General features: G+C 41.0%; 1 protein-coding gene across 3 annotated transcripts in view; it reads left to right on the top strand.

Moving 5' to 3' along the window:
- Positions 1-26,440, top strand: part of CLCN4 (chloride voltage-gated channel 4) — a 47,858-nt gene that overhangs the window by 1,928 nt on the left and 19,490 nt on the right. Inside the window, exons 1-5 of one of the 3 annotated variants that reach the window (XM_013191554.3) lie at positions 1,254-1,410; positions 12,261-12,412; positions 12,758-12,857; positions 18,795-18,982; positions 24,669-24,791. In XM_013191554.3, coding sequence (XP_013047008.1) covers positions 12,269-12,412; positions 12,758-12,857; positions 18,795-18,982; positions 24,669-24,791 — 555 coding nt within the window. In that variant the 5' untranslated portion in view covers positions 1,254-1,410; positions 12,261-12,268. Of the gene's footprint in view, positions 1-1,253; positions 1,411-3,743; positions 3,908-12,260; positions 12,413-12,757; positions 12,858-18,794; positions 18,983-24,668; positions 24,792-26,440 lie in introns of those variants that run through there. The other 2 variants (XM_048066746.2, XM_066982248.1) reach the window with 2 other exon arrangements.

Genomic DNA, 26,440 nt, shown 5'->3' with positions numbered 1-26,440 from the left:
GGAGCTTCCTTTGGTTTATAGACAAGATTCGGAGGAGCTGTGTAGCCATTCTGAAAAGGTTTTGTACACTCTGTACAAACTAGCTTGCTTTGTTGGGCTGAGCTGTCTGCTTAGAGCATCCAAAAAAATTTGTCCAAACACACTGGGACAAAAAGGTCTTCCAAACCGTGCTCTGTGGCCTTTGAAGTTGGTGGAAGCCACACATGTGCCTTCAATGACTCCTGGATATTTTCGTGTGTACCTGTACAAGATCTCCCTCTACCTAGCTGTTGTGCTTGCTTAGTAATACAAAGCACAACTTGCATACCCTTAAGGGTAAAAACCAGTCTGCACCATGTTCAAATAAGAGACAGTAAGCAGTGTAAGGTGAATGTCTTGAAATAAAGCACAGCATTGCATGCGCACAAAGTTGCTTATTTGTATACTGTCTTAACAAAGAACAGTTATAACTGCTGTGCTGCAGAGCATGATCCTAGTGGGGCATAGGAAATCTGTACAATCAACTTTCGAAATTACTATTTTGTTGTAGAGTTTGAATATATTGTACAGTATAACAAAAATGTGTGTATGTATATGGTTCTGAGCTGCAATACACAGTTAAACAAAATGTGAAAGTCAAGAAAATTGCTTTATTATAATATTTGATGGAAAAAAAAGTAGAAGTTTCGAAAAAGGAAAACTAGGCTGGCAAATAGGAGAACTTTCAAGCATTAGCAGTTGCACTGAAGAAAAGGCAGAAGGCTGTTAATGAGGTTATTTAATGGATGAATGGAGTGGAGAATGAGGAAGTGAAGGTAACAAAGGAACGGAACCTTTGAGGTAATCTTGCAAAGCTCAAATATGACCCAGAAGTTGGAGGGAAGTCAATCTGAATAAGCTTGAAGTGGAATACTGGGAGAAGGAAAAATGCAAGGGATGGCGAAATTGTGGTTTGTCTCACTTCCAAGCTGCTGCGATTACATATTTCATAAAGATTAAAGAAGATAATTATGACACCTGGGCGCTGCTGCAGAGTAGGTAGGAATAAATCTTAATTCGCACACAGTGCACTTACAGTGCTTTTTCCTCTTGAAAAAATGTGATTGTTATTGCTGTTGCAACAAAATCCATAAACTCTTCTTTAAAAAAATAAAAGGCTCAGGTGAGGGGGTGGGGGGGGAAAGGTACCAGGTGATCTAATGACCACAGAAATATGTGAGGAAGGATAAAGAAGCTTGCAGTTTAATCCTGCAGGATTACAGACCAGTCTCTTTCCAGCCCCGTCTCCTATCAGAAATCCTATAGACGGAGGATGCAGTCACATGATTGTTACTGCTTCCTCCCCATGACATCATTGCTTTGCAGCCATACCACCAAAGAAAGGATGCTATTAAAATCTTTGGGTCTGGGCTAAATGATGTTGCATTGCAGGTAAGCAACATTAATTCTTCGAAAAATTAGTATGCCAGCTGCTCGTGTGCTGCCATCCTGGAGCTGCAGCTCTGTTAGGCAGAGTTTTTGCTAGAAAAGAAAGCAGAACGGTTTCTCTGCAAGCAGAGGGTTTGCAGGTGCAGAGGCTGCTTGCTGGCTCTGTGCTGGTCTTCCGGCTGACATCCCCAGCAGAAAGGCTGCCAGCTGGAGCTTTAAAGCTGAAGAAGGCCCTTTGTCCCTGCATTTTGCTATGGCTCCTTCGTTTGTCTGCTGAACTCTTATTTGCGTGAGCAGCCACCATCATCCAGCCCTGTGGAGAGAGAGAGCAGCAATACTGTTTTGGTTGCATTCCCTGTTTTGTGGGATTTTCATTTTGCTTCGCTTTGTTTTTAACCCTGCATGCCTAAAGAAAGTTATTACAGAGAGAGATGTGTCTAAGCTTTAAAAGGAATGAGGATTAACTTGTTTAGGGGGTTAACAGATGTATTTGGGGAAAGAGGCTTTTCCTTTTTTAATTTTTGCTGACGTGGTTTGAAAGTACCTAGTCCAGCAGGTTTCCCGCATAATTTGCTGTAGCGTAGGATAGGTTTTGTTTGTCATCCAAAATAAACATGAAAAATTATTCTCCCAAAAAGACAGAGGAGATGACAAGCAGATTTTTACTTCTTACATGAACTGCCAATCCTTGAAAGGCTGAAAAATCCTCGCTAAATGGATTTTTCGGACAGTGGATATTTACGTAGCAAAGTCCAAAGTCTGTTTTCTTTTCCTGGTGTGGGAGTTTAATTATGCACTCCATTATACTAAAGGAAGACATATTTTCAGATTAAAAACGTTGACTCTTCTGTGGCTTTTTAAATTTTGGCTTGATTTTTTAAAATATATTTTAGGCTTTTATTTGCAGTGCATTATTATTCTTCTTAGTTTAATACAAATGCTAGAGTGAAAGAAGCTAAATTAATTTTTGAGCTTATACCAGTCAGAAAAGTAAAAATACATTTTTTCCCTCATTTTTTTTATAAGTATTCTGATAAATATTTTGTGCCTTTGCCAGAGAATGGAGGATGACTCAGCTGCAGCTTCATCAGGCAGATAGTCAGGTGACTTTTCATTCCTAGTACGCAGGAAGTTTTTTTATTTGTCAAAATCCCGTTCTTTGTTCAAATCTTTTTTCCCACTATTGAAAAATCTGAGAATTTGGCATGTCTAGGATCTCTGTATGCACACCCACTCGTGGAGATTTTGGATCTCCTGTGGTGAAGTTAACTAGGCTGTATGCCTTAGTGACTCCTATGGTCTGAAGTGATGATATATGCAGTCGTATCAGGATCAGAAAACATGGAAGAAAAAAAAATGTAGAACCAAAACAACAACAACTAAACAAAACCAAAGCCAGCAGCAGTAATGAAATATTGAAAACAATGAAGTAAGAAAGGACAACAGTTTTTCAAAATGGAAAGCTTTAATTTTGTTTTTTTTTTTCAGCCAAAACTCTGTTTTTACATGATCTTGGTTCAAAAGCAATACAAATACAAACCTGTCATTTTATGAGATCACAGTGAAGACTATATCTTGATGGCACTAGGGCTGAGTTTCCTCTTTTAAGTTCCTCTGAAGCATCAGAAGAAGTCTTGTGTCAGTTCTTCCTACCTAGCACTTGGAGTACACCAAGCTCCTCTCTTGCTCACTGCGTGCAGGGACTTGGTTCTTTGCCCACGTGAAGGACACACCAGGGCTGCCACACACAGATTCTACAGGCACAATATGTGGTTTTTTCCCCAGCCTAGATCATATTTGAGTCCTGGACTCCTGATTTGAGTCAGGTGTTTTTCATGCAACAAAAGATGTGATACCAGCCTAAATGTATGCTGGAGCAACTCAGAAATGGAGGATTTGAGTCCTTTAACGCCTATTTAGTGTAAAATTGTGGCCCTGGAAGTATCACCGATTGGAGGGCTGTGCTCACCTGGGCAGGGTGCATTTCACTCAGGGCACGTGCCCCATCTGGTTTCTGGTGGTGCCCATCTCCCTGCTGAGGGACGTAGCAGCCCAGGCCTTTTAAACCAGGACTGGAGGAGGTCCCAGGGTTGGTGTTGAATGGTCTGCCTGCAGAAAACAGGCAGGGAAACAGAGACAGGTTGTAGACTAGGAGTCTAATGTGTTTCTCAGCATATATGCATACATACACAAAAGGTAATGGATTTACTCAGATTTTCTTCCCAGAAATTTCTTCTAGAAAGCCCAGAAGAAGCAAAAATCACACATGACCCACAGTTGATGCTAAAAGAGAAATGCAGGCAGGGTGACTGTAGGTTGCTATTCCTAAAGCACTTCTAACATGCTGCACTAGAAAATTATCACAAGGGAAGGCCTTTCCTTTCTTGCAGGTGGGGGAACTTGTGGGTGTGAAGTCACCTTTCTGTAAATGCACAGCTGACCAGCATCAATTGCAGCAATGCCAACCAGTGCCCTCAGAAAAACATGACCCTCCATCTGTGTGAGTGACTCACTGCCTCTACTCAAATCATGAGAAGTGACACAGTAGAACAGATTCATGGCTCTTCTACTGCAGGTTTATCAGCTTTATTTCAAGCTGAGGGCTCAAAAAGGTTTCTAGTGAGAGGTGCATGTAATGCTGCTAAACGCACCATTTAAGGGGAGAGCCTTTTAGCACTATTCTCTTCTCTCTGAATATATATATATTTTTCCTGAAATCCATGTTTTTCCTCTTAATGCTCTAATTTTCTGACTGAGGAGACAAAAGCAGCACTGCAGACCAAAACCTGGTGCTGCAAAGCTTGCAGGTATGTGCCACAAACAGGAAAGCTGTACATCACCCCTGACCCTTCAGCTCTGTTTTTGAGTTCTGTGGCAGCAAATCAGCTGCTCCAAGAGGAAAACTCACCCTGTTTTGTGAGCAAGGGGACTAGAGGAAAAGCAAGAAAAAAAGCTATGCATGCTGCTACACTGGTAGCCTGATTGCCAGTTCTCCTCCCTCCTGAAATTTAGTTTCTTACCGAAGATGCTGAAGGATTTCTGAATTTTATCTAATCAAACCTTGCTGTCTTCAAGAAGTAAAGGCATGCTGGGTTCTTGAAGGCCCATGGGGCTCATCTGCTGGTGGGGTGTCAGCAGAGGGGCATCTTTTAATAAAGCTGTCTCAACTTGGTTTGTGAAAGGTGGACCACAGCCAACAGTGTTTCGCTTGTGCTGTTTCCACAGCCTCAAGATCAATGTTAGCGACTACATTTTTTCGAGGGACTGTTCAGGCTTGCTCAAAATAACATAGAGAAGTGCATTTAGCATTTTTTTCTTAATATGGAGCCCATTTTGAGCTATGTGAGTGCGAAAATTCCACTTGGCAACAGTGGGGAAAGAGCTGGTCTTCCCCCCGCCCCTCTTCTGACATAACCAAGCAGCTAAACTAATTTTGGTCAAACTTTCCAAGAAACCTTGAGTGGAGACCAGACACCTGATATTTCATACTGAAAGGAATTTGCTTCCAAAGGGAGACCTGCTCTGGGAGAGAGCAGGGGGCAGGCTAGGTGCACAGGCCTCCTGCTACCGGGGAGAAGCGCTGTTGCCCAGAGGTCTCCTGAGAGAAGAAAGGGAGTCAGGCCTTTCACCCCGTGGCTGCTATGCCCCCCACCAAAGGGTCTGGATGCCTTGGCCATTTGTCATTAGCTCCAACCCTGCCGTGGGGCACATGGGGTGCCCAGGCCTCCAAGCAGGCCGTGCTGCCCTATGCACCAGCCCCCCGTGCCGTGCCTCACCTCGCCTCACCTGCCCCGTGTTCCCAGCCAGCACCAGTATTGCTGCTGTGCTCGCGCCCTTTGCACGTGTGGTGGTTGAGGGCGAATGTTTGGAGACTGTGGTTCTGTCTGGAGGAGCCTTTGTGCCTTCAATTTTCCACCACTTATCCCAAATGTTCCCCCCGTGCCTTCCAGGCCCTCTCCCCTGTGATCTACTGCCCTGTGTTTTTTGAGCTCTGCTGCGGCTTCATAATTTTTTCCGTAGAGGTTACTCAGGGTAAAGCTACACTTCAAAGATTGACTCTGTTTAGCTTGCCCACACTATCATAGCGGGAAAATCCTTAATGTGTGGTGATGGGGCCATACAGTAACGTGTTGCAGTATTTTAAAGTCATGTTCCAGATACTGCAGCCAGTCTGCTCTTGTGCTGTGGGAGATGGCAGGCTTGTGCAGTATTATTTACACTTATACAGGGGCTGAGCCATTAATTCTTGCATTATAAGAGAAGGGTTTGCCAATTTCATTATCCCTCTGTACTTTCCCAATATAACTTCTCTCTGCTTTTTTTTTTTTTGGTGCCATATTATGTTTCCAAAAAGGCCTGCGACTAGGTTCAGCATTTTCTTATTTTTGAGGAGGCAATACCTCGCTCTGGTCCAAGGCTACCTCAATGTTTTTTAAACACCGTTGTTAAGGCAGAAGGTCAATAGATCATCTTATTCGGTCTGAGGCTTTTAAGATGAATAGTCTTAAATTGCCCATGGATATTTGTAAGCCTGCAGAAAACTGCCCATTTAACTTGCCAGTGATTAAGTCTGCTTTTGCTGTAAACACCTTCCTTGTAAAATCATCACCCAGCAGCATCTTACTTTTTGTTTAGTGGAGTGTTTTGTAACTGTTTATCTCCTTCTACATCTTATAGAGTGCAATGTCACATCGCTGTTTCTAGGTTGTCTTCTAGGCAGCAGGGGGTGAAGTGGAATCGCATCCATCCTGCTCGGCCTTCTTGGCTGCAGGCTAAGAAAAATGTATTCTCTCACAGCTCCTCAAAAGGCATATGTCCCTGATCATCTCACTGTATTTCTCATTCATCTTCTTCAAGGTGACCTCATAATAATAGTGCTTGCTGGCTTTCTGTGCTATCAGGCCTATTTTCTCCTGCCAGACAGTCCTGAAGGCCTGTAGTGTGACTGTGCTCTGCTCCGGGATCTATTTCCTGCTGCGCGGGCCCTCAGTCTTGTCCTCTTACAGCTCTTCCTGAACACTGACTTCTTCAGCTTGCTATGCAAGCATCAGTGACCTCCTAACTACCTGGGTTCAAGGCCTAAGTAGGGAGTGCTCAGTTTCTGTCTCTCTCACTAGATCTAAATCCCTTGGGATGGAGGGTACATGGCTCTTGGCAGAGCACCCAGCTCTCAAGATGAGATGCCTGTGTTTGACAGGTCACATTGAGCAGTCTGTGGCAAGAAGTGTTAATGTCCATGAGACTGGGGCACCACGCTTGGCTTCTTTGGGCATTCAGTACTAGGAACAGTCAATAAAGATAGCAAGACCATGGAGAGTGGCAAATCATCTATCAGTGCAAAGGAGTTTTGTGATGACTGTCATTTGGTAAACCAGTAAGACTACATTGTTCATAACCAAAGTCCCAGAGATTTTCACAGTCCCCACTCTTTGTGCAGTGCATGCTGTGATATCGCATAATATCGGCAGAGCTAACCACACCAAGCATTCAAATCAGTAGTGTGTTCAGTTCTGATGGAGTCTGGATTTAACAGGCCTTGAATCATTTCAAAAGCATCATGTCTGCAGTAGGACTCTCCCTGCTTTCTATGTATGTATGTATATTGGTACCAGAGCATAGAAAAGCCATGAGATACACTGTATTCTGCTTTAATGTGTTGGCTAGCTCACACCACATTTGGAAGAGATGGAATAGATGGTGCTTTAGATGCCCAGGAAAAGTCACTCCAAACTAATAAAAATTGAGGAACTTGCAATAGGCCTTTAGGCTTCTGCTTTCTTCCACTAGCCTCTTGGCAGATCCACTTCTTCCTTATGCTACAGCAGAGGAACTGAGAGAAGTATGCGTTGTTGTTTGCATAGTTATGTTCCACATAGCCAGCCCCACACTCCTGTCTTCACAGAAAACAGCGTAAAGATGAAAGCGTGTAGGTGAATGTTCATCTGCTAGAAATATCTGAAGTGTTGAAGTAATTCAGTAACTGTGATCTCTTGAAAGTAACTTGAAACTTGTTGGAATTGCATTAAAACATACTGCCTGCCCCAGTGCAATGTGTCCAATTAAAACAGAAAACAGGATGGGGAGAACGTAGCATGGAACTAGCATGTCTAGTAGCTATAGGCAAGGGCCAAGACTTTTCCTTTGATGACTGTTCAGCTAGTTGTTTCCCATCGGTATACTTTTCAACTTCTTTGAACCATGGGATGTTTTGGTCTGTGCTTGCCATGTCAAATATATTTCAGATCAAATCAGTCAGTCAACATATCTACAATATCAGTTCACTGATACAGCTCTTCTAGCTGTGACTTTCACATTTGTGCATGCTGTAATAGTGCTGTAAAGGTCAGAGGTTGTCAGCATTTCCATTATAAATGTAATTTATCATTCTTCCACAAAACTTAGCATTAAGCTGCAGTGTAATCATACAGCTGGTCTGAATCACAAGAAAACGAGTTTACTCACTGTGAGACCTGCAGAAATGACCTTAAATATGATAATACTACTTTTTGGTTCTTTTTCTTTTTTTTTTTTTTTTTTTTAAAAAAAAAAAGGCAAGCAAAGAGCAGAAGAGACCTACAGTCCACATAGTACCTACTGTGCTTGTTGGCATGCGCCAGCCCATCAGGCAGCTAGCTCACTGCATTTTCACCCTGGCTTCTGTAGGCTGTCTGCACTAACCTCTTCATTGCTTTCTTTGCGTAGGAGGCTTCTGTGATTACTTAAAAATTATCTGGCTTCTTACATCATCAAGCCTCATGGTCTAATCTTTGAACTTGTGCTTGTGATCCTTACTTCCAACTCCTCTCATGCAACACCTCACAAGTTTGTAGAGCAGTGTCCCTTTCTTTCTGGCTATGTAGTATTGTGCACCAAATGCAACTAACTGGGAGATTTGGGATTGGTATCAGGTTGACCTGCCCCAATGCTTCTGGAAGATACCTAGGCTTATGTGGCAGCCAGGAGAGCCTCTGTCAAGAGGCACAATTGCCAGTCTAGCACTGTGGCCTCCCTCAATTTGTGAATCAATCCCTGCCAGGACCTTGCCCCATCTACAGGACCGCAATAGTCTGACGTGGGTCTAAATCTAGGGAAATCTGCTAACTGGGCTCCGAGGAGGAAGCCTCTGAGAACAGAAGACACTTGGTTCAATCAGACTTCTTTGTCTGGCTTTTAGCAAGAATTAGTTTTACAGTTGGTAAAGCAGAGTTTTTTTTTGACAAAATGTCCAGCTGTAGATATACTAAGCTATTCAGTAAAAATGATAGCCGAAGAATGAGAGCTCTTTCCATACTGAAGCATGGGGAATGAAATGGCAGATGAAATTTTAAGTTGATAAAGGCAAAATAATGGGGGAAATGACCTGAAGAGACCACAGAATGATAGGCTCCTGACTCTCATGGAACATATCCTGGAGTTATAGCAGATTGCTCAATGAAAATGTTGGATGCATGCCCTAAGGAAAACAAATGGAATGCCAGGAATTATTAGAAAAGAATAGGGGACTAAGCAGGAAATGCTTGCCATTACACAAATTGTTTCATCAGCATCTGGAAAAGCAGTGGAAAGGACAGGAAGGACATCTAAGTCAGAACAACAAAGGGACAAAATACATGTCACGCAGTTAGCAGCATAACAAGATAGGACACTTTTCAGTGTATATAAGTTTTGTTGGAGTATCCAAATTTCTTAGATATTCAGATGTTAGGAGTGGCTAAGAGTTGCATTTGTTACTGGTTCTGTATGCAATGGTGTTGCATTATTTTTGTTTGAATTGGTAGCGTTGGACTCATTTGATGAGACATGGATGTCTACTTCTGACATCTCTGTAAGCAGTGAACAGAAATTGTCGCTTCTAGGGGACAGACTGCCTCATTACAATGTAGGTGTCTCGAATATATCAGATGAATCACCTCTGAATAGAGTTTCTCTCTCCCCATCAGCTAAGAAAAGAGTCTAGATTGTAGCATCCAGAGTCTAGAAGAGATTTCTAATGCTAGATGAGATAACTTGTGCCATGAATGCTCATACTTTTGCCATCATCAGAGTGGATTGCTGCAGTACACCTGGCTACAGTCCATGTTTGGATGACATTCATTTGCCCTTAACATGAGTGTATTAAATTAAAATATCTATAACCAAGTTGTTAACATAATGCTCTAGTTCTGCTGGCAGAACTGGAAGTCTCTCTGCAAGCACCTCTAGAGGGCAATTTAGCTATCCTGAAAGAAACTTTAGCGATTTTTTCAGATGCCTAAGTAAGGTGAGACAAATAATTGCAAAATAAAGAAAGTGATACTTCTGGTGCTAGCACAAAAGATGACAACTCTATACTACTCAGTTCAAAAGTGCTGTAGCCAGATTTTATTTACTAGAATTGGGTTTTGCATAATCTGATATCACATCTCCACTTACAAAAGTGTGTTAACTAGAGTCAAGTTTCAGGCTGATAATCATCCAGCTAGCTACGATTTCTAGGTATTAGAACACTATCTAGAATTCAAAGTTTATTTGTTTCCGAAGTCTTCCATGGCCCTGTGGTCTCTAGCACTTTTGTCTCCTTGGACATGCTGTGCAGCACGTATTTCGGGGGTAGGTTCAGGCTGAGATTGTAATTATCCTACATACTTGTGGTCTGGCCTGGTATTATCCATCATAAAACTGTCATGTGCTGGGCATTGACAACATACTTAAAAAGCTATTTTTTATGTGATATAACTAGCATGTTGGGTAATTTTCTTGTAGCGTTAAGGAGAACTTGCCAACTCTTCCAGCACAATAGTTCCCAGAAGTTTGTTTATACAGCAGGGGGACTGCCTGGGTTCAGGCAAGCACTCCGAACTGCATGCATATTCTTTGCAGGTACTTCTTCACTGTATAGGAAGAATAGGTTGGAGTAAATGACCTGCAAAATATCAGTGTGTTACAAAATAATACCACGGTCTAATTCTTTCACCTCATTTCAGCTTCCCACACCAGACCTCAGTCATAGCTTACAAAACACTGAACTCAAGATCCATTTGCAACTTCAGCTCCCAGGTGTCAGCCGCAGCATCCTGCCTTCAGACTCTAATTTCCCTTAGCAAATGCAGGAGTGTGCTCTCGTCTGTTTTGCTAAGTATCGCTATTTTCAATTGTCACTCCTCTTAGCTGCTGCTTTTTAAATTGCCTCCATCTTGTGGCAGCCTATTTGTGCTCTGCAGCGCTGTCTGGGACACCTGCTCTGCATTTGGTTTCCTTCCCCAGGCTGTGACTCCCTTGCTTGATTCTCTTGCAGAAAAACATGCCAAGGTGCTTGGAGATTACTTGATTTCCGCACTTAAAAGGTCTTCTATAGAATTACAATGGTGACCTGTTTTTGCCTCTAAAATAATGTTTTTCTCAGCTGCTTGTGCTGAGCACATTGGCTGTGCGGTCCAAAAAGTCCTACTCAGTGGAGTGCAAAGGAGTAGACACTGACAGAGTTGAGTATTCATGCTTGTTATATCCCTGAAGTCAACACCAGGGGAAAAAAATTAAATGGATAGGATTCAAGTAAAACAGTCAAAAATGGAGAGAGAAAGCGAAAAAGGGAAGTAAATAAAGGGGGCTAAACAGCAGCAGAATGGGCGGGCATTTTATTTAAAACTCATCTGCCACATTTTTCCCTTTTTCAGTTACAGAATTGGGAAATTTCCTCACTGATTCATAGATCCAAATTCTGTACATGTCAAATCACGATGTCCATATCTGAAGGAGGAGTATGGGGTGTAGTAGTTAGTACTGTATTAGCCTTGTCAGCAACCTGCAAAAGTTATTGTTGAGTCTGTCAAGGGTTTGTAGGCTCTGCAGAGTCAATGAGTCAATTCTGTACAACCTTTAAAGTTTGTATCTGTCACCAATTTTTTTTTTCCTTTTCAGGTGACACTAACCTAATCCACTATGATTCTATTTTTTTTTTTTTTTACTTTTTCTTTTTTCTTTTTAAATGTTTGCCCTTTCAGATTACAAATCCTGGCTACATTCCAGAAGACCCTGTTTCCCAGACACCTATCTTAGGATGGATGGGATTATGTCACTCTTTAGAGCAAGACGTTTTTGTCTCTAGGGGAACCTAGATGGTTCTTATAGTCTAGACAACATACTTTCGGATGGCTGAAGTTAAGTTGGATGAATCCAACCCTGTGTGCCTAAAATACCTTATTTAATAGATTCTCATGCTACTAAGGGCTCCTCTCCTTGGGAATGATGTCAGCTTTTTCTGGAACCTGTCATATTAGTGACTGCTTTGGGACCTGACCCTGTAAAAGAGATGGCAATTTTTGCACCTAGCCAAATGTTCCTAAGGTCTCTGTGGGCAAGAGAGGTACTGTAGTTATGAGTTAACTTTTTCAGGTGTTGCTGATGTGGATTGCAAGAAGTTGATGTATTTCCAGGGCTTCTGTAGACCCAGAAGAATGATGAATGGTAAATTCTAGTGTATCATCATTTGTTTCCTGAGCTGGTAATTCTGCCTACTCAGTGACCTCCCTGCAGACAGGGCACATCTTCCAGCATGTGATCAGGATGTAACATTGCAGAAGAAGCCCAGAACTACCCTGGATTTTGGGGCTATGTTTTCAGAAAAGATAGTATTTCTGTATTTAGACACTGTGCTTTTTGTATATGCTTTTTAGGGATTGCTAGGCTGTCTAAATAGTCTTCAGCAATATACTCTTCCTAGTGCCAATGCATAGATTTCAGTAAGTGCCCACCAGGACTGCTGACCCATGGTCTTAACTTTGTGGTTTGTGGACGGATTTTGGAAAACTTGATTCTGCCATGTCTGGCAAAGCTGCACAGATTTATTGAAATTCTTGTTTTTCCCCTACTTGCAGACACTAATATGGTCAATGCAGGAGAAATGAATGGTTCTGGCAACCTGATGGATTTTCTGGATGAGCCTTTCCCCGACGTTGGGACTTACGAAGACTTCCACACCATTGACTGGCTGCGAGAGAAATCACGCGATACTGACCGCCATAGAAAGGTAAAGTCAGCATTTCCCCCCCAAGTTACAGGCATCCTGGCTGTGAGAGAAACAAGCAGGTTTCCAAAGATTTTGCTTCCTACTTTGTTTTATCACTTGAGGAGGACTTACGAAAATATGGACACAAGATGTCTTGAGTTTGTAAATACGAAACTGCTTCTGGCAACTTAAATGGCAGAGCATCACAAAAAAGTAATTAGGACTGGAGAGAGTAGAGAGTAGAGGAATTGTATACACTTCTGAGTAGGTTAAATCTTTTTTTTTTTTTTTTTTGGTTTAAACGCAGTGCACTAAAACTCTGTCAGCCTGAATCAGCAACGTATCCCTCTATATGTATTATTTCAGATTACAAGCAAAAGTAAGGAATCCATATGGGAGTTCATCAAGAGTTTGCTGGATGCCTGGTCAGGATGGGTTGTAATGCTTCTCATAGGACTATTGGCAGGTACGTGTGTGTTAACATTCGTTATGCCTGGAACCATTTCACCAAAATTTGCTGCAGTGCCATCTGTTTCTCTTTTTACTTCATTGTCTGTTCACTGATGGTTCAAGCTTAAAAGGCAGTTATGTATCCATGCAGTTATAATACTTAATAAAAAATACCCGCCTGCAAAATCTCCTGCTGAGTGCTGACCTAGAAAAATGTTATTCTCCAGTAGAGGGGTTTTTCTGTTGCTTTTGAAAATATGCATCTTTACATGGACTTTACACTCAATGGACTACTTTGGCTTTCTGAATCTTTGACTGACACTAGTCAATTTTACTGGTAGAGTTTTTTTCCTTATCTTCACTTAACTGAACTCTGCAAGTAGATATTATAATGAGGGTGAAGAAAATGGTGGTTGTGTACAATCAAAGGGGAGCTTTGTAAATCATTATGTTCACTGGATTATCTTCTTTACGCATGCATGAAGGGAAAATACAGTTTCAGACAGTTCTGGATTTGCTCCCAAGCCAGACAGACATTACATATTTAACAGCCTGCTCAAAATCAGATGGCAAATTCATTAATTGCCTGAATTGCTCCTGTCTTCTACTCAGTTTAGCACATCTTCCAACTTGGAAAGCTGCACTTCTATTACCAAGTTGAAACAGCTGCCATTTTTAATGCTTTTTCAGTGATGTCAGGGTGCTCTTGTATCACACTGCTTGGTGGAAGCTTGATGCAAAGCTTCACAGTTTCCAAGCAGCGTGAATTTCCTGCTTGCCAACTGTCAAGTTAATATGTTTATCATAGTTGTTCAGGAGTGTCAGAAGTACTGGGGAAGTTTTTGAGAAAACATAGCTGAAGTGACATTTTGGCAAATTATGCTGTTTTATAGAGATACATTTGTTTCCACAAAAGTTTTGATGGGAGAATGAGATGGGAAGAAAGTCTGACAGACTGTGTACTACCAGAGCTGCCGAACTGCCTTTAAAGCCTGGGTTTGCCCTTGTCTAGGATGGGGAATTCTGCTTGCAAGTAAAGTTAGAGTGAACCTTCAACAATGGCCTCCCCCAGGCCAGCTGGTAAACCCCTTGGTCATACAGAGAATGTAGTATACACTCACATGCTCCCTTTATAGTAAACACGTGCCAGAAGATTTGTTTCAGTTCTACCTCGCAATGAAAGCTCGTTCTGACATCCTCTAGGTTGTCGCAACCCAGAAATGAAGAGGTCTGGTAAAGCTCTAATGCTGATACATCCAGTTCTAGGAATAGAAGGTTATTGAGGGTAAGCTGGAGCTGAGATGCATTAGCTGTTGTAACCTTTTCAACGACACAGGTGCAGAACAACACATTTTACCTCAGAGTCAAGACTAGTCTGTTTTTAAATTGGAGCAAGTTCTTGTGAATCAATGAGAGAACAAAAATTATTTGCATGCTTGTGATTTGGGCTGTAGACTTTGCCTGCCATTGAAACAATGCGTGTGCTCTGTGCATCCAGTGTTTCTGTGACAGGGCAAAGGTGGAGAGTCACCACCTCAGCCTCAGCAAGTGGTTAAGCACCCCTTTGATGTGGGGATTATTGATATGTGGATGAGGTTTCTAAACCAGGTTTGGAGAGGGAGGAGATGAAGCTGGTGATGCAGTCGAGTCATTTCCCCTCTCTGCTTGAAATATTACCTACTCAGAAATATTGCCTGTCTCTTGCTCTGCAGCAGCCTTGCTTCTCCATGGCATTCTCTTGCCCTGATGAATGGGCAGAAGCTGCCTCTGCTCTGAGGGGAGCAGCACTGCACTGGGGAACAGCCTGGCTTGGCTGTGGGATTGTGTCTTGGGCAGCTGAGTCCAGACACTTCCAGGGGCAAGGACAGTGGATGGTGAGGAGGGGGAAAGCAGCAGCAGTACTGTCCAGGACATGAAGGGATTGGGGAACACCCTGCTCCAGCTGCACCCCTGCTGGGGACAGAGGCCAGCAAGGTGGGGCTCTGGAGGGGAGGGATGGCAGGAGCCTCCATGTGTTTTCAAAGGCACTTGGAAAAGTTACTCAGGCCCAGGAGTTTAAAGTTAGTTTAAATAATCTAGCAGCCTAAGTCCCAATAATTTGGTCAATTGAATCTTTCAGATTTTGCAACATTTTAAGGGCTGCACCTCTGCAGTCAGCACAAGCTGATGTGGCTGAAGGGAAAGATCCTTGTCTTCTGGTGCCCTGCCATCGGGTCCTGTTGCCTTGTGTGTGTGCAGCTGCACAGGGGGTTGGACTTGGGGAGTGTCCTGGTGGGGAAAATGGATTTTGGCCAGATATGTTTTCAGTTGGATCTGTCGGCTCAGCAGGGTTGATCACCACAGGGTCATACACACAAGCAAAATATTGCTTATGGGAAGGTACTGATGGAGGGAGGAAGGACAGGACCATCCTGTTTGGGAGTAGCCCTCAGTCAGGCTATTTTTGGCATTCTTTGTTAGTCCCATAAAAGCGTAGGTAGGAAGGGGAACTCCAGAGGAAGTCTGCTCCAGCCTCCTACTCTCAGCACAGCCAGCTTCAGAGTTAGAGCTGTATGTTTTGAGTAACACCAAAGTATTTTAAGAACTTAAGAGCGACCATTTGGGATCAGACCTAAGTTTCATGAATGAATGTGTGAGCATACACACATAAATTAGCCTGAGTGGAGCCCCTCGCTACCACTGCAGCCTGACATAGGTAGCTCCACGGCTCTTTCAGAGCTATGTACTCACAACGTGCATTTCAAAACTTAAGCGCTAAATGGAGGGAGAAGACAGTGTATTACACTGTTACATGGAAATGCACTGAGTAGGTTCTGGAAATCAGGCCTTGGGAGCCAGAGCTTGCTCATTTTAGAAAGGGGAAAGGAGCAGTAACACCCACAAATGCTGTTCACTGCGAAAATCAGATGAAAAGCTCACAAGATGCTCTAGAAAAAGATACTGAGTACTAATGGTCTCAGTCAGGAAGGCTGCACACTTTTTGGAGAAATACAAAGCAATGTAAGGGCAAAAGAGCCTAAAAATTTGGGGTATGAGTGCCAGATGTTTAGGGACTCATTTTTTAAGGAATGCTGAGTTTTTACTTTGCCCTTCCTGCTCACATATCCATGATCATCCCCCAACCTAACCATTACTAGCCAGCTGAAGGTATGTGCTATTTATGCTATTTACAGAAGGTGATCAAAAGTCTTGATTTTCTAAAACTATGCATCAGAAAATACAATTATACTGATGCTAAAATGCTCCAATACTGGAACTGGATATGCAATAATCCCTTATGTATTTCAGTCCCATGCCACTTGAGTGATGCCGTTTTCTTGCTCGGGTTTGTGTGGAAAAATATGTTCTCAAAGCAAAATTTTAGCTTTCTTATTAGAGCATTAAAAAGGATGTGTGGCCATCATCAACCAAAAAAAGAAAAAGAAAAAAAGAAAAGGAAGGAGAGAGGTAGAAGGCTATTATCTGAAATGAAGTTCAACATTTTCTGGCTTTGGAGGCTCATTATTTTTCATTCTGGGCAGGAGGATACATAGACCGGGGAGCAAGTTCAGCTCCTTCAATGAAGTATGGAGATAAATTTAGGCTATATTACAGCAATGCAGTGACATGTCTAGACAGCCATGATAAGCACAAGAAATGAAAGGACTGAGATGCTGAACAGTCTGCTACTTCCATTAATTCCACTTAAAGTTGCGAAGATTCAGAATTTGTAAAAATTCTAGCTCTGGTCATGTGGCTTAACATCAATAACTATTGTACCATTATCCTGCAAGTGTTGGCCTTCTCCTCTCATGATTTTCTTCTCTGTAAATTTTGTGTACATACATAGCATTTTCCTCTTTATGTGGATCCCAAAGCATTTGGCAAGATGGATTAGATCAGCTGCATAACTGAGTACAATTCCTTAGAGGAACTGTGGTGTATGTGAGCTTGTTGTATCAGAGAACTGAATGTTCTTTCCACTCTCTGTTATTCACTGTATCGGGGAAAAACGTTCAAAAGCCTGCTTTCCTTTGCCCCTTCTGCTATGCAGCATTAATATTCAACTGCCTGATTACACATGATGTGAGTTTTGAAGACTGGAGTGACTAGAGAGAATGATAAAGGTCCATCAACAGATGCAAGAGGCGCAGCATTTGGGGCTGATGCCCAAGGGCTGAGGATTCTTTGTGCTATTTCCTGAAACTCAGAGAATTGGAGGAGAATTTAGAGTTTACTGTAAAACTCACTAAATTACACATGCTGATGTTACTAGCAACACAATGATTTCCCATCATCTAAAAAACACTGTTCATTGTTTCCATAGAAATTTGGGAAAATGGAAAGGCTAAACAAGAGAAAGCCAAGCTCTGCATGAAAGAAAATTGCTGATACAGGCATCACTACTCCCTGCTGTAGCCTTTTTTTCTGTGGTCTTATCTAATATCTGAGTATATTTCTTCAGACAATTCCTATACAACTAAAATTCTGCATTACTGTTAAAGTTGTACTGCTTGTCAGTGTGGTGACAATTATCCTTCTTAAGGAAGTGAGAAGACATATATAACGCTCTGTGAACACTTGATCTTTTTGTTGTTGTTCTGTGAATAAAAAACATGTTGTATATGCCTCAATTTTTTGAAATGGTTGTGTTTTTTTCTTTTTTTCCTTCTTCCTTCACAGAAATGAAAAGCAGAAATCTTTATTTCCAGGTGCAATGAACTTGCTGTTGAAGCCACCTGTGTGCCCTAGCTACTAGGGGAAAGAGGAGCAACCTCTCCCCCCTTCTTACCCACTTCATTTGATTGAATTCCCAGCAGGAGTCACAAGACTAGAAGTTCTGGAAACAGAAACCATACCATTTCATTTTCCAAAATATTTTCCCGTATTTTAACCCTACTGAAATGAACCGACGACTTCTGTTCAAATTCTTTACCGGTTTCCTTGAAATTGTACTAAGGATGACTAACAAACATGTTGTTGAACTCTACCTGTGAAACAAACTCACTCTTTCCGTTGTACCTCAGGGCAGTTTGGAAAACATTACATGAATTTACTATCAGTTGGTGGTTTAATGCTTTCCCAAACCAGGCATATAGGGTTCACATGTAAGCCTGCCATTTCTGTGTTCTGGCTTCTTCTGGCCTCTGCCTTCCTGCTGGTACCGCGTTAGTGGCTGTGGGGACACATCTGCTTTGACAGTGCCAGTGCTGTGGCAGGTCATCATCATCTGTGACAAAATACCCTGGAAAACCAAGATTTCCACTGGGGTCTCGCCACATGAAGTTTACACTTCTGCATCCTCTAGCCACTGGATGTCGCCATAGCTCTGTGTAGTTACCAAGACAAAGCTAAAATAAGGGTTACTTCTGTAAAGGGAGGATTTGAAGGGTAATTTTATTCTGTGCGTTTGGATTGGTAATGAATGTACGCATCGAGAGTCGGATTCCATTAAGTTCACAAGGCAGAATTTGGCATCCGTATTGTTTTTGTACTGAAATCATCCCTTTAAAATGTTGCTGTCTTGGGACCAGGAAGGCTATAGGAAAACAACAGTATCTTCTTCCTCCCTGCCCCTGAAATACACCCAGGGGGGTTTGAGCCCTGCAGCCTAGTACTTACATACCGTCCTGCTGGTCTCTGTCAAACTGTGCACCTGCCTGGAACAGGCTGCAGGATCGGGCCCAATGTTCGTTATGCCATCCCTATCTGGCACCTGGCCAGTATGAAAATAGCAGTATTTAAAATAAATGCTTTATGAGAGAACACTGAAGGTCAGACAACACGTTGTTGGTGTGGCTGATTCTTTGCAAACTCACTGTTTCTCCCAGTTCTTTGGTGTATTCACGTTTATGTTACAGCTGCTGCCCCACATCATGTATTTTTGCTTTTATTATAAGTAGATATATTTTTCTTATGACTTGGTATTTTTTATGCCACAGTTTATTTTTCTGCATTTCTTTTTTTTTTCCAGGCACGTTAGCTGGAGTGATAGATTTAGCTGTGGATTGGATGACAGACCTGAAGGAGGGTGTCTGCCTCTCTGCCTTCTGGTACAGCCACGAGCAGTGCTGCTGGACGTCTAATGAAACTACATTTGATGACAGGGACAAATGTCCCCAGTGGCAGAAGTGGTCTGAACTTCTTGTAAACCAGTCTGAGGTATGGGAGACATGATTAGGCTGGGGTCAAAGCAGGCCAGGGAATGCCCTTTTTCATACTTGCTGATGTTCCCTCCAGAGAGTTTCTCTCGGAGTCATGAACTGAGAGTGTTGGTGGGATTTTTTTTTTTGATTACCACAAACAGTATTTGCATAACTTGGGATAGGTCCCATTGTTACAGTGTCATGTGTGATAGAAATTGGAAAACTGCAAGATCTCACTCTTTTTTTTTTTTTTTTTTTTTTTTAAATCAGTATTAAAACAAAAGTGTTTCATAACACTCATAACATAATCACCGGGGGACCTTAGCCGCTATCCAAACTTTTCTTTTAAACACAGTTTTATATGAGAAAAAAAGATCATCCCTGACAAATATATTTAAAAGCAAATGTTGATGGTTGCAGATGGATTTTATGTGTTCAGATGTTTTGAACTGTACTGCAAACTACTAAAAACTGCTTGTTGTGACCTTACAATCAATTTCTTTATGGGATAGCAAAATATTTAGATAGTGCTGAACACTGGGGAAATAATGGGCTTACTGGGAAGTGGCCAAATTTAAAAATTTGCAGGGGGCGAGTACAGGAGGGGAAAAATCTGATCCAGATTGATACGAAACTTATATTGAAAAAACTTTTTACTATCCTTTCTTTTTTATTGTAGTAATTTTAAATACAAATAATGCTGTTTCAGAGCAAAAAAAAAAAAAAGGAAGGTTTTGCTTTTTAGATATTAAAAGTAGCCTTTCTGTACACTTTGTGGCAGATGATACTTTTATGACATTTTATTTCCACCTAAACTATTCAGTGTATTGGACAATACTGATTCCTTCACAATTCTTTATTTTCTTTTTTTTTCTTTTCTTTTCTTTTTTTTTGGTCAGAATTATTAGGTTGAAAAGAATCCCTGATTTCTATAGGTGTCTAGCGGGCAATATTGAATGTGACATGGGGGTAGGATGGATGTGACATTGAGGATAATTGGCTTATGGAATACTGAAGTCTGTAATGGAAGTCTCTTTTCTGTAATACTTGATATTTCAGTTTAGTAACTAATAGGGAAGAAAATATATACTTCAGTGGCTTAAATCTTCTCCAGCCAGGCAAGTAAAAACTGGGTGACTTGGAGAGATTGTCTCAGATCTTTTTGCAGTTTGGATGTCGTCTGGTCCTGTAGAAAATGTTTCAGGAAGCCTTCGTTGCTGTACAAGTTTGTCATTCACATTCACTTCAGTGCTGCTTTAGGTTTATAGTTAAAGTAATACTAGATGAGAGTGTTTGTGAATACGTATAGCCCAATTTTCCATACTTTTAATTAACCGTAGTGAAAGTAGTGGGGTGCTCACTGTTCCTGAACATTCCCACCACTTAATCACAGGCAGAAATCTCTCTGTACAGCTGCCAGTCCACAATGTCAAACTTCCCTTTGCCAGAGGTTTCCTAGGTCTGTACTTTTCTTCATAAACAGATGGTTCCGATGGTTGTGTCTTTGCACCACTGAAGAAATATTACCCTGGTATAAAGTTGCAGGACTGGGGAAAAGGTTGTAATTTAAGCGAACAAAATATGTGGGAAGGCTAAAAAGGGGGAGAAAGTTACAATTGTTATGGGATTTGGAAATCCTGTGCATGTGTTTGACATGCTGTTACTCTGAAAGGCTGGAATATTTAAACAGAGCATATCCTTGAGAAAATTTATTGCTTTCACCTGCTACACAAGCTCAGCAGTCATGACTATTGCATGCTGTGGCCTAGAAGAAAAGTATCATCTAGGTGGACAGTGTAAAGCTGCTCACTTTATATACAAATTGGTCTTCTGACCTCCTAGTATATTGTCACTTGGGAAAAAAAAAATCTTTTTGGCTTAGTTTTAGGCTCTTTCTCAAAACAAAGGTGGCTCTAAGATCTGTAGTTCTCTAACTGCCATGGATGCTGTAATACGAATAAGACGGCTGTCTATTACTGTTACATAGAAATCCCAGGCAAAGATCAATAATACCTCCATAGAAATGTGAATTTGGCAAGCAAAAATTCTGCTCTGTAGCAAAAGGCTTATGATATAGGCATGTTTTACATGAATCTTGTAGCTGTAAAGGACTCTAGGAGGGATCAAAATACACTGAAAATTATTGAGTTTCAGGATATATATACATATATCCTAAATATATAATATTGCTTGACTTTGCACTCTGTGTTTGGGTAGCTGCCCTATAAAACAGCAGTACACAGAAAGACTAATTTGGAGCACATTTTAGACAAAAAGTTCTCAGAGCAATTTCCCTAAAGGTACTCTGTGCAGGCATGTCTTAGTTTTCATGCTTGACTGTGACTCTTTCTCATCATAGCCAACTAAATTTGGCATTTCGAGGACTAAGATTTTGACCAGTTCTTCCTTGTGGTTTTGCTGATTTGTGTCTGTGATAAACCCTGTACATATGTTCTCGCTGAAAATTGTGACATTTCTTATGTTATCTCTTGAAAAATGGTTTCATTCTAGTCCTCCTATAAAATGAGCCCAAAGCAGAGTCTTGATATAAATTGTTATGGAAAACATAATAGCACGTGAGAAACACTCCAGGCTGTATTTTCTTCCCTAATCACTGTTTTGTAGGCCAACAGTACCCTTCATTCCTCTGGTCATGAATTGCTTCCAAAGAGCACGTGAAGAGTGCTGTGATACAAGAGTTTCAAAACTTTCAAATTCACTGGAGCTGTGTGTGTGTAAATCGCAACAGATGCCACCTACTTCAGCTAGCTTGCTGGCACTATCTAGAGCCCCAGAGCTTCTGCAGATCCAGTTTGATCCTAACCTCAACTGCACTGGAGCTGAGGACTCTGTTTCTAATGCCTTGTGTCTGTCCAAGTCAGAGGGAAGGACCATATGTTTTCTGTGGCTCATGACACTGGATCTGGACGTGGCTCATAACACTCCATCTTTACAGCATCACAGAATGATTTTGTTTGGAAGGGATCTCTGGAGGTAATCTGGTCCTACTCCCTTGCTCAAGCAGGGCCACCTACAGCAGGTTGCCCAGGACCATGCCTAGGCTGCTGGATCTCCTGTCACGAAGCCGAGACTTGCAAGACAAGGAAACCTCTCTGTATCTTGGACGCACTTCCCAACTTTGCAGCCTTGAATCTGTCAGTCTTGTGAGCCCTCAGGACATACATTGTCGTAAAGTCCACAGGAGGGAATCTGTAAGCTGTGACATCTCCAGTTGAGTCAGAGTTGAGCTCTTTGCTTCTGTAGAAAACAAGTATTGGCCAGCAATGGGTTGCATCCTGAGGGATGTGTTTTATTTCAGTATTTGGAGTTTATGAGAGTTGTATTCAATTTTGTTCCATTTGTACCTAAATTGGACTGAAACAAGATCTGAAATATTGCTAGGTACTTGCAAACTAAAATATAAAGTTTTGCTCAGTTCTATGGCTTGCTTCATCTCTATTGCTGCTAGGGTGAGTCCTCTGAGCCATTGGTGGGAAAGGTCTTAACAGGATCATCTCTACTGATGAGCTTTTTTGGTCTCTGATTCCAGTGTAGAATTTTACTGATTTCAGGGCCTTACTAACAACATATAATGGATGAGAAATCATCCATTTGCTATATTGAGTTACTACTAAATAGCTTCCCAAAGGTTTTGTTATTAATCATTAGAAACTGCTTCATCTGGACCTGTAGAATGCAAGATATCTGGAGAATGTAACAATGAGAGTTGTCCCAAGGGACAAGACTGAACTGGCCATATGGACTCCTGTGAGGTCTTGCCACAGTGGACTAGGTGTAAACGCAATTGCAGTAATGAGCTGGTGTAGTTTTCATTTGAATTCTGAGTTGTGAAAGAAGAGGAAGCAAAAGGAAACAAAATTAATTTGACTGAAGTGAATTTAGAAGCAGAACTGCAGCTTTACCTCAACATTGTAGGGCAAATTTTTGTAATGGCATTGGTCTTCTTTGGAGCTAATCCACATCCATAGATGAGTATTTTGCCCTGGGGCAACATATTCAGAGTTCTCTTTAGAGGAAGAGTAAATATTGTCATAGCTGTTTGTAATTGAAAGCACTAGGAGAAGACATTCATGAAGAAATGAGACTATCTTCAGCTGTAGCAACAAAGATCCATGATTGCTATAGACAGATGTCAATCATTGTAAGTGTGGGACCTGTGACTACCTAGTCTCCAGGGCACTAGGGGATGACATTGTACTGCTCTTCTGCTTTTATTAGCAAGGCCAGATGCAAACATCAGCAAGCATAAAAGGAGCTTAACAAATTGCCCTTCTTTCAAATATATCCACAAGGGTAAGGGCTTTTCAATTGGATAGAGACCAGGAAAATGAGGCTTAGCAAACCTTCATGTTGTTAAAGGTTGATTTCTTTCAGGCTTGCAAACACAAAGACCTCCCAGTACTAGTGTTTTTTTTTTTATTATTTTTTTAAATATATTTTTAAATTATTATTATTTTATTATTATTATTATGACTAGGAACTGGGTCTGGCCAGCTCTATTAACAGAAGCCATGGTACAACTGATTAATGCCTATTTTTCTATTTGATTTACCATAATGTTGATATCCAGGCTGCTGTCCTGCAGAGCAAAGGCAAGAGCCTTGATGTTCTTCAGCAGCTGGGCTTGCATCCGGTAGTAAGAGTTCACCTAGAGGTGAAGGTTTCATACCAGTTCATGCACTGAGGTTCATCTTATTTTTTATTCTGTAGTGTCGTGTTGCTGGAGGAGATTATTTGAAGGCTTAAGCTCCTTGCATTAGTCCAGTGCCTCTGACTAGGTTCTCTTTAGTTTGTGTAGGTGGGGTTTTCAAAATTCTTCTCAAAATTCTGCTTGTGGAGAAGGAGACATAATTTAAGGCAGACTTTAACCACAATTTTTGCTTGACCTTTGAGGCAGGTAGAAAACTTGAAGATCACTACTGGCTATGCTTTTGCTATATTACTACTGCACAGTCAAGTATAGCTAATGATCATTAGCATTTCCATTCTGTCAGTAAAGATGTTCAGCTTGCAGATTGGTGTTTATTGATGATTGGAATACTTTTAAAATGTTGGGGGAAAATGATTGTGATGTGTGTGAGTGGGGTCTGTAAAGATACTGTGTTTTCAAATTATTCTCAACTGTATCATAGATAGTGTGTTACAGAAAGGATTTATTTATGCTTTCACCCTTCCACTGGCTAACTAAACTGGCTGCTAATATGCACAGGGATACAGTTTGAAAAGATCAGCATCTGACCTTTGAATACCAGCGCTCAGAAATGTATCAGGGTCTCATGTCCTGTCACCTGCCATGGGGTGAACACAGCAGATTGCTTCAGTATGTGCTTTTTTATTACCAATTACTTTTGCCCTTATGACAGATTTGTTTAAGTCTTGGAACTTTTGTTGTTGGCTTTATTTTTCAGTGCTTGAAAAATTCTCTGTTTAAGGTGTTTGTGTCCCTGGCAAACCAACTGAACGGATTGTGTTAGTTATATCTTAATACGTTGCTTTTCCACATAGCAAATATTTTTTATGAGTTGATTATTTGTCCTTCTTGAGCCAAATACAAATGCATTTACATGCAGCTGGCATGTAAATGAAAAGACCAGGATTCATGCCATCATGATCCCTAGAAGAAGGATGAGATTTACCAACCTGTATTTATCTAACAATGTTTGTTACTGTTATTTTTCTAGGGTGCAAGTGCTTACATTCTAAACTATTTTCTATACATTATGTGGGCTCTGTGTTTTGCTTTCCTGGCAGTCTCCCTGGTCAGAGTGTTTGCTCCCTATGCCTGTGGCTCTGGAATCCCAGAGGTGAGTTTCTCTTTATGGACATCCAAAAAAACAAACCAAAAAAGAAAAAAAGATCATTTGCTGCCTTTTCCTATTCCAGAACTGTACTATCAGGTAGCATTAGGAACAAGAAGATTGTCTTTCCACCTCTTGTGCCATCATTCTTTTGTCTAACCTGCCTATCAAAAATTTTCGTCGCAGAAAATGTTCAAGTGCCACTGTGGCTTGTTAAGTTCTGGCAATGAAGAAGTATGTATATTGAATTAAAAACTGACAGCTCCCGGTCATCATTTTATGGGGTCCAACTTTTTGTATCTAAGGCACTTATGAGGAGATTATACAGTGTTTTCTCTGGACGAAATTACTTGGACCAGTTACAAGATAGAAATTTTTAGGCAAAGCTTTAAAACAAAAGCAAAGTGAAATAACAGGGGAGGACAACAAATCTAAAATTTCCTAGGCAACTTAAGATGCGAGATGCCCATCATTTGGGATGTCTGAAAAGTGCCTGGCTGTCCATCTTCTGCAAATCGTATCTTTGTACACAATGTCATGCTGGTATGACAGCATTAGGACTGCCAAAATCTCTACTGAGTTTTTGATATTTTGTATATTGACCCTAAATCCATATTGAGTCATTGAATGGTGGACCCCTGTAATTAAAGCAGCTTAACTACTCAATTTTTTTGAAATCATAGCAATCTTTTGTTAGAAGTGCTACAGAACCACTGAGATTATTATTTAGGAATCTGGCAAACAGAACCAACAGCCCAAATTTTAGAAATCTTTGCATGCTTTTTTCTTTACCTCTAGGAGAAGCATCCAAGAGCTCCATAGCCAAATAGGGGAAAAATAAAACAAAACAAACAAACAAAAAAACACACCTGCAAATAATTTGAAATATTTATATAATTTCCATGTTTCAAAGTAGTCACATTTGTTACATATTTGATACATCTCTAAGTACGTTTAAACATTTTTCTTGGTTAACTGTAAATCTAGTTTATAGAAAACAACTTTCAGAACCACTTACGCCACTCAAAATCAGTTTTACTTGATACCTATATTTGTTTGCAAGAAATGCTTTTAATAGTACTTGCTGTTAAGAAGAATGCAGCAAAACCACTATTATTTAAACACTCTCAGTCAATTCCTTTTCTTAATTATTGTTTTAAAGCCATAGTTAATAAAGTAGAGGTTTGGCTTTCAATGACAATACAACTCCTTATTCTAGTTCCCACTTTTGCTGCTAAAAGTGGTCATGACCCTCCACATCCCCCATCATTGTTATCAAGTGGTAAATCACATGTAAGGGTAACACTCAACTCTAGTTCCTTTCCAGAGCTAGTTTCCAAATCCAACTCTCCCTGCAGCATGTGTTTAATGCATGTGCGTTGCACTCTATCCAAGCCACTTATATGCAAAATTAAGAGGAAATGTGTAAAAATAAGATCTCTTGGACTTTCTCATTTCATAATACTTGCATGCTTTTATCTCATGGCCATTCCAAATATTTAGAACTTTTTTCCCCCTTGTTTTAACTGGGAAAAGCCTGTGCTTGTTTATTTGCTTTTTTTCTGCTTTGTTAAAGTTCAGTCTAGTTTAACTCTGATCCTGTAAGCCAAGAAGATATGTAAGAGTTTCACATTTCTATTGATCTCTGTGAGGCT

This window comes from Anser cygnoides, chromosome 1, assembly GCF_040182565.1.
Source record: "Anser cygnoides isolate HZ-2024a breed goose chromosome 1, Taihu_goose_T2T_genome, whole genome shotgun sequence".
NCBI lineage: Eukaryota > Metazoa > Chordata > Aves > Anseriformes > Anatidae > Anser > Anser cygnoides.
Note: the sequence above shows the minus strand (reverse complement) of the source record. Positions and strands in the feature narration are given on the sequence as shown.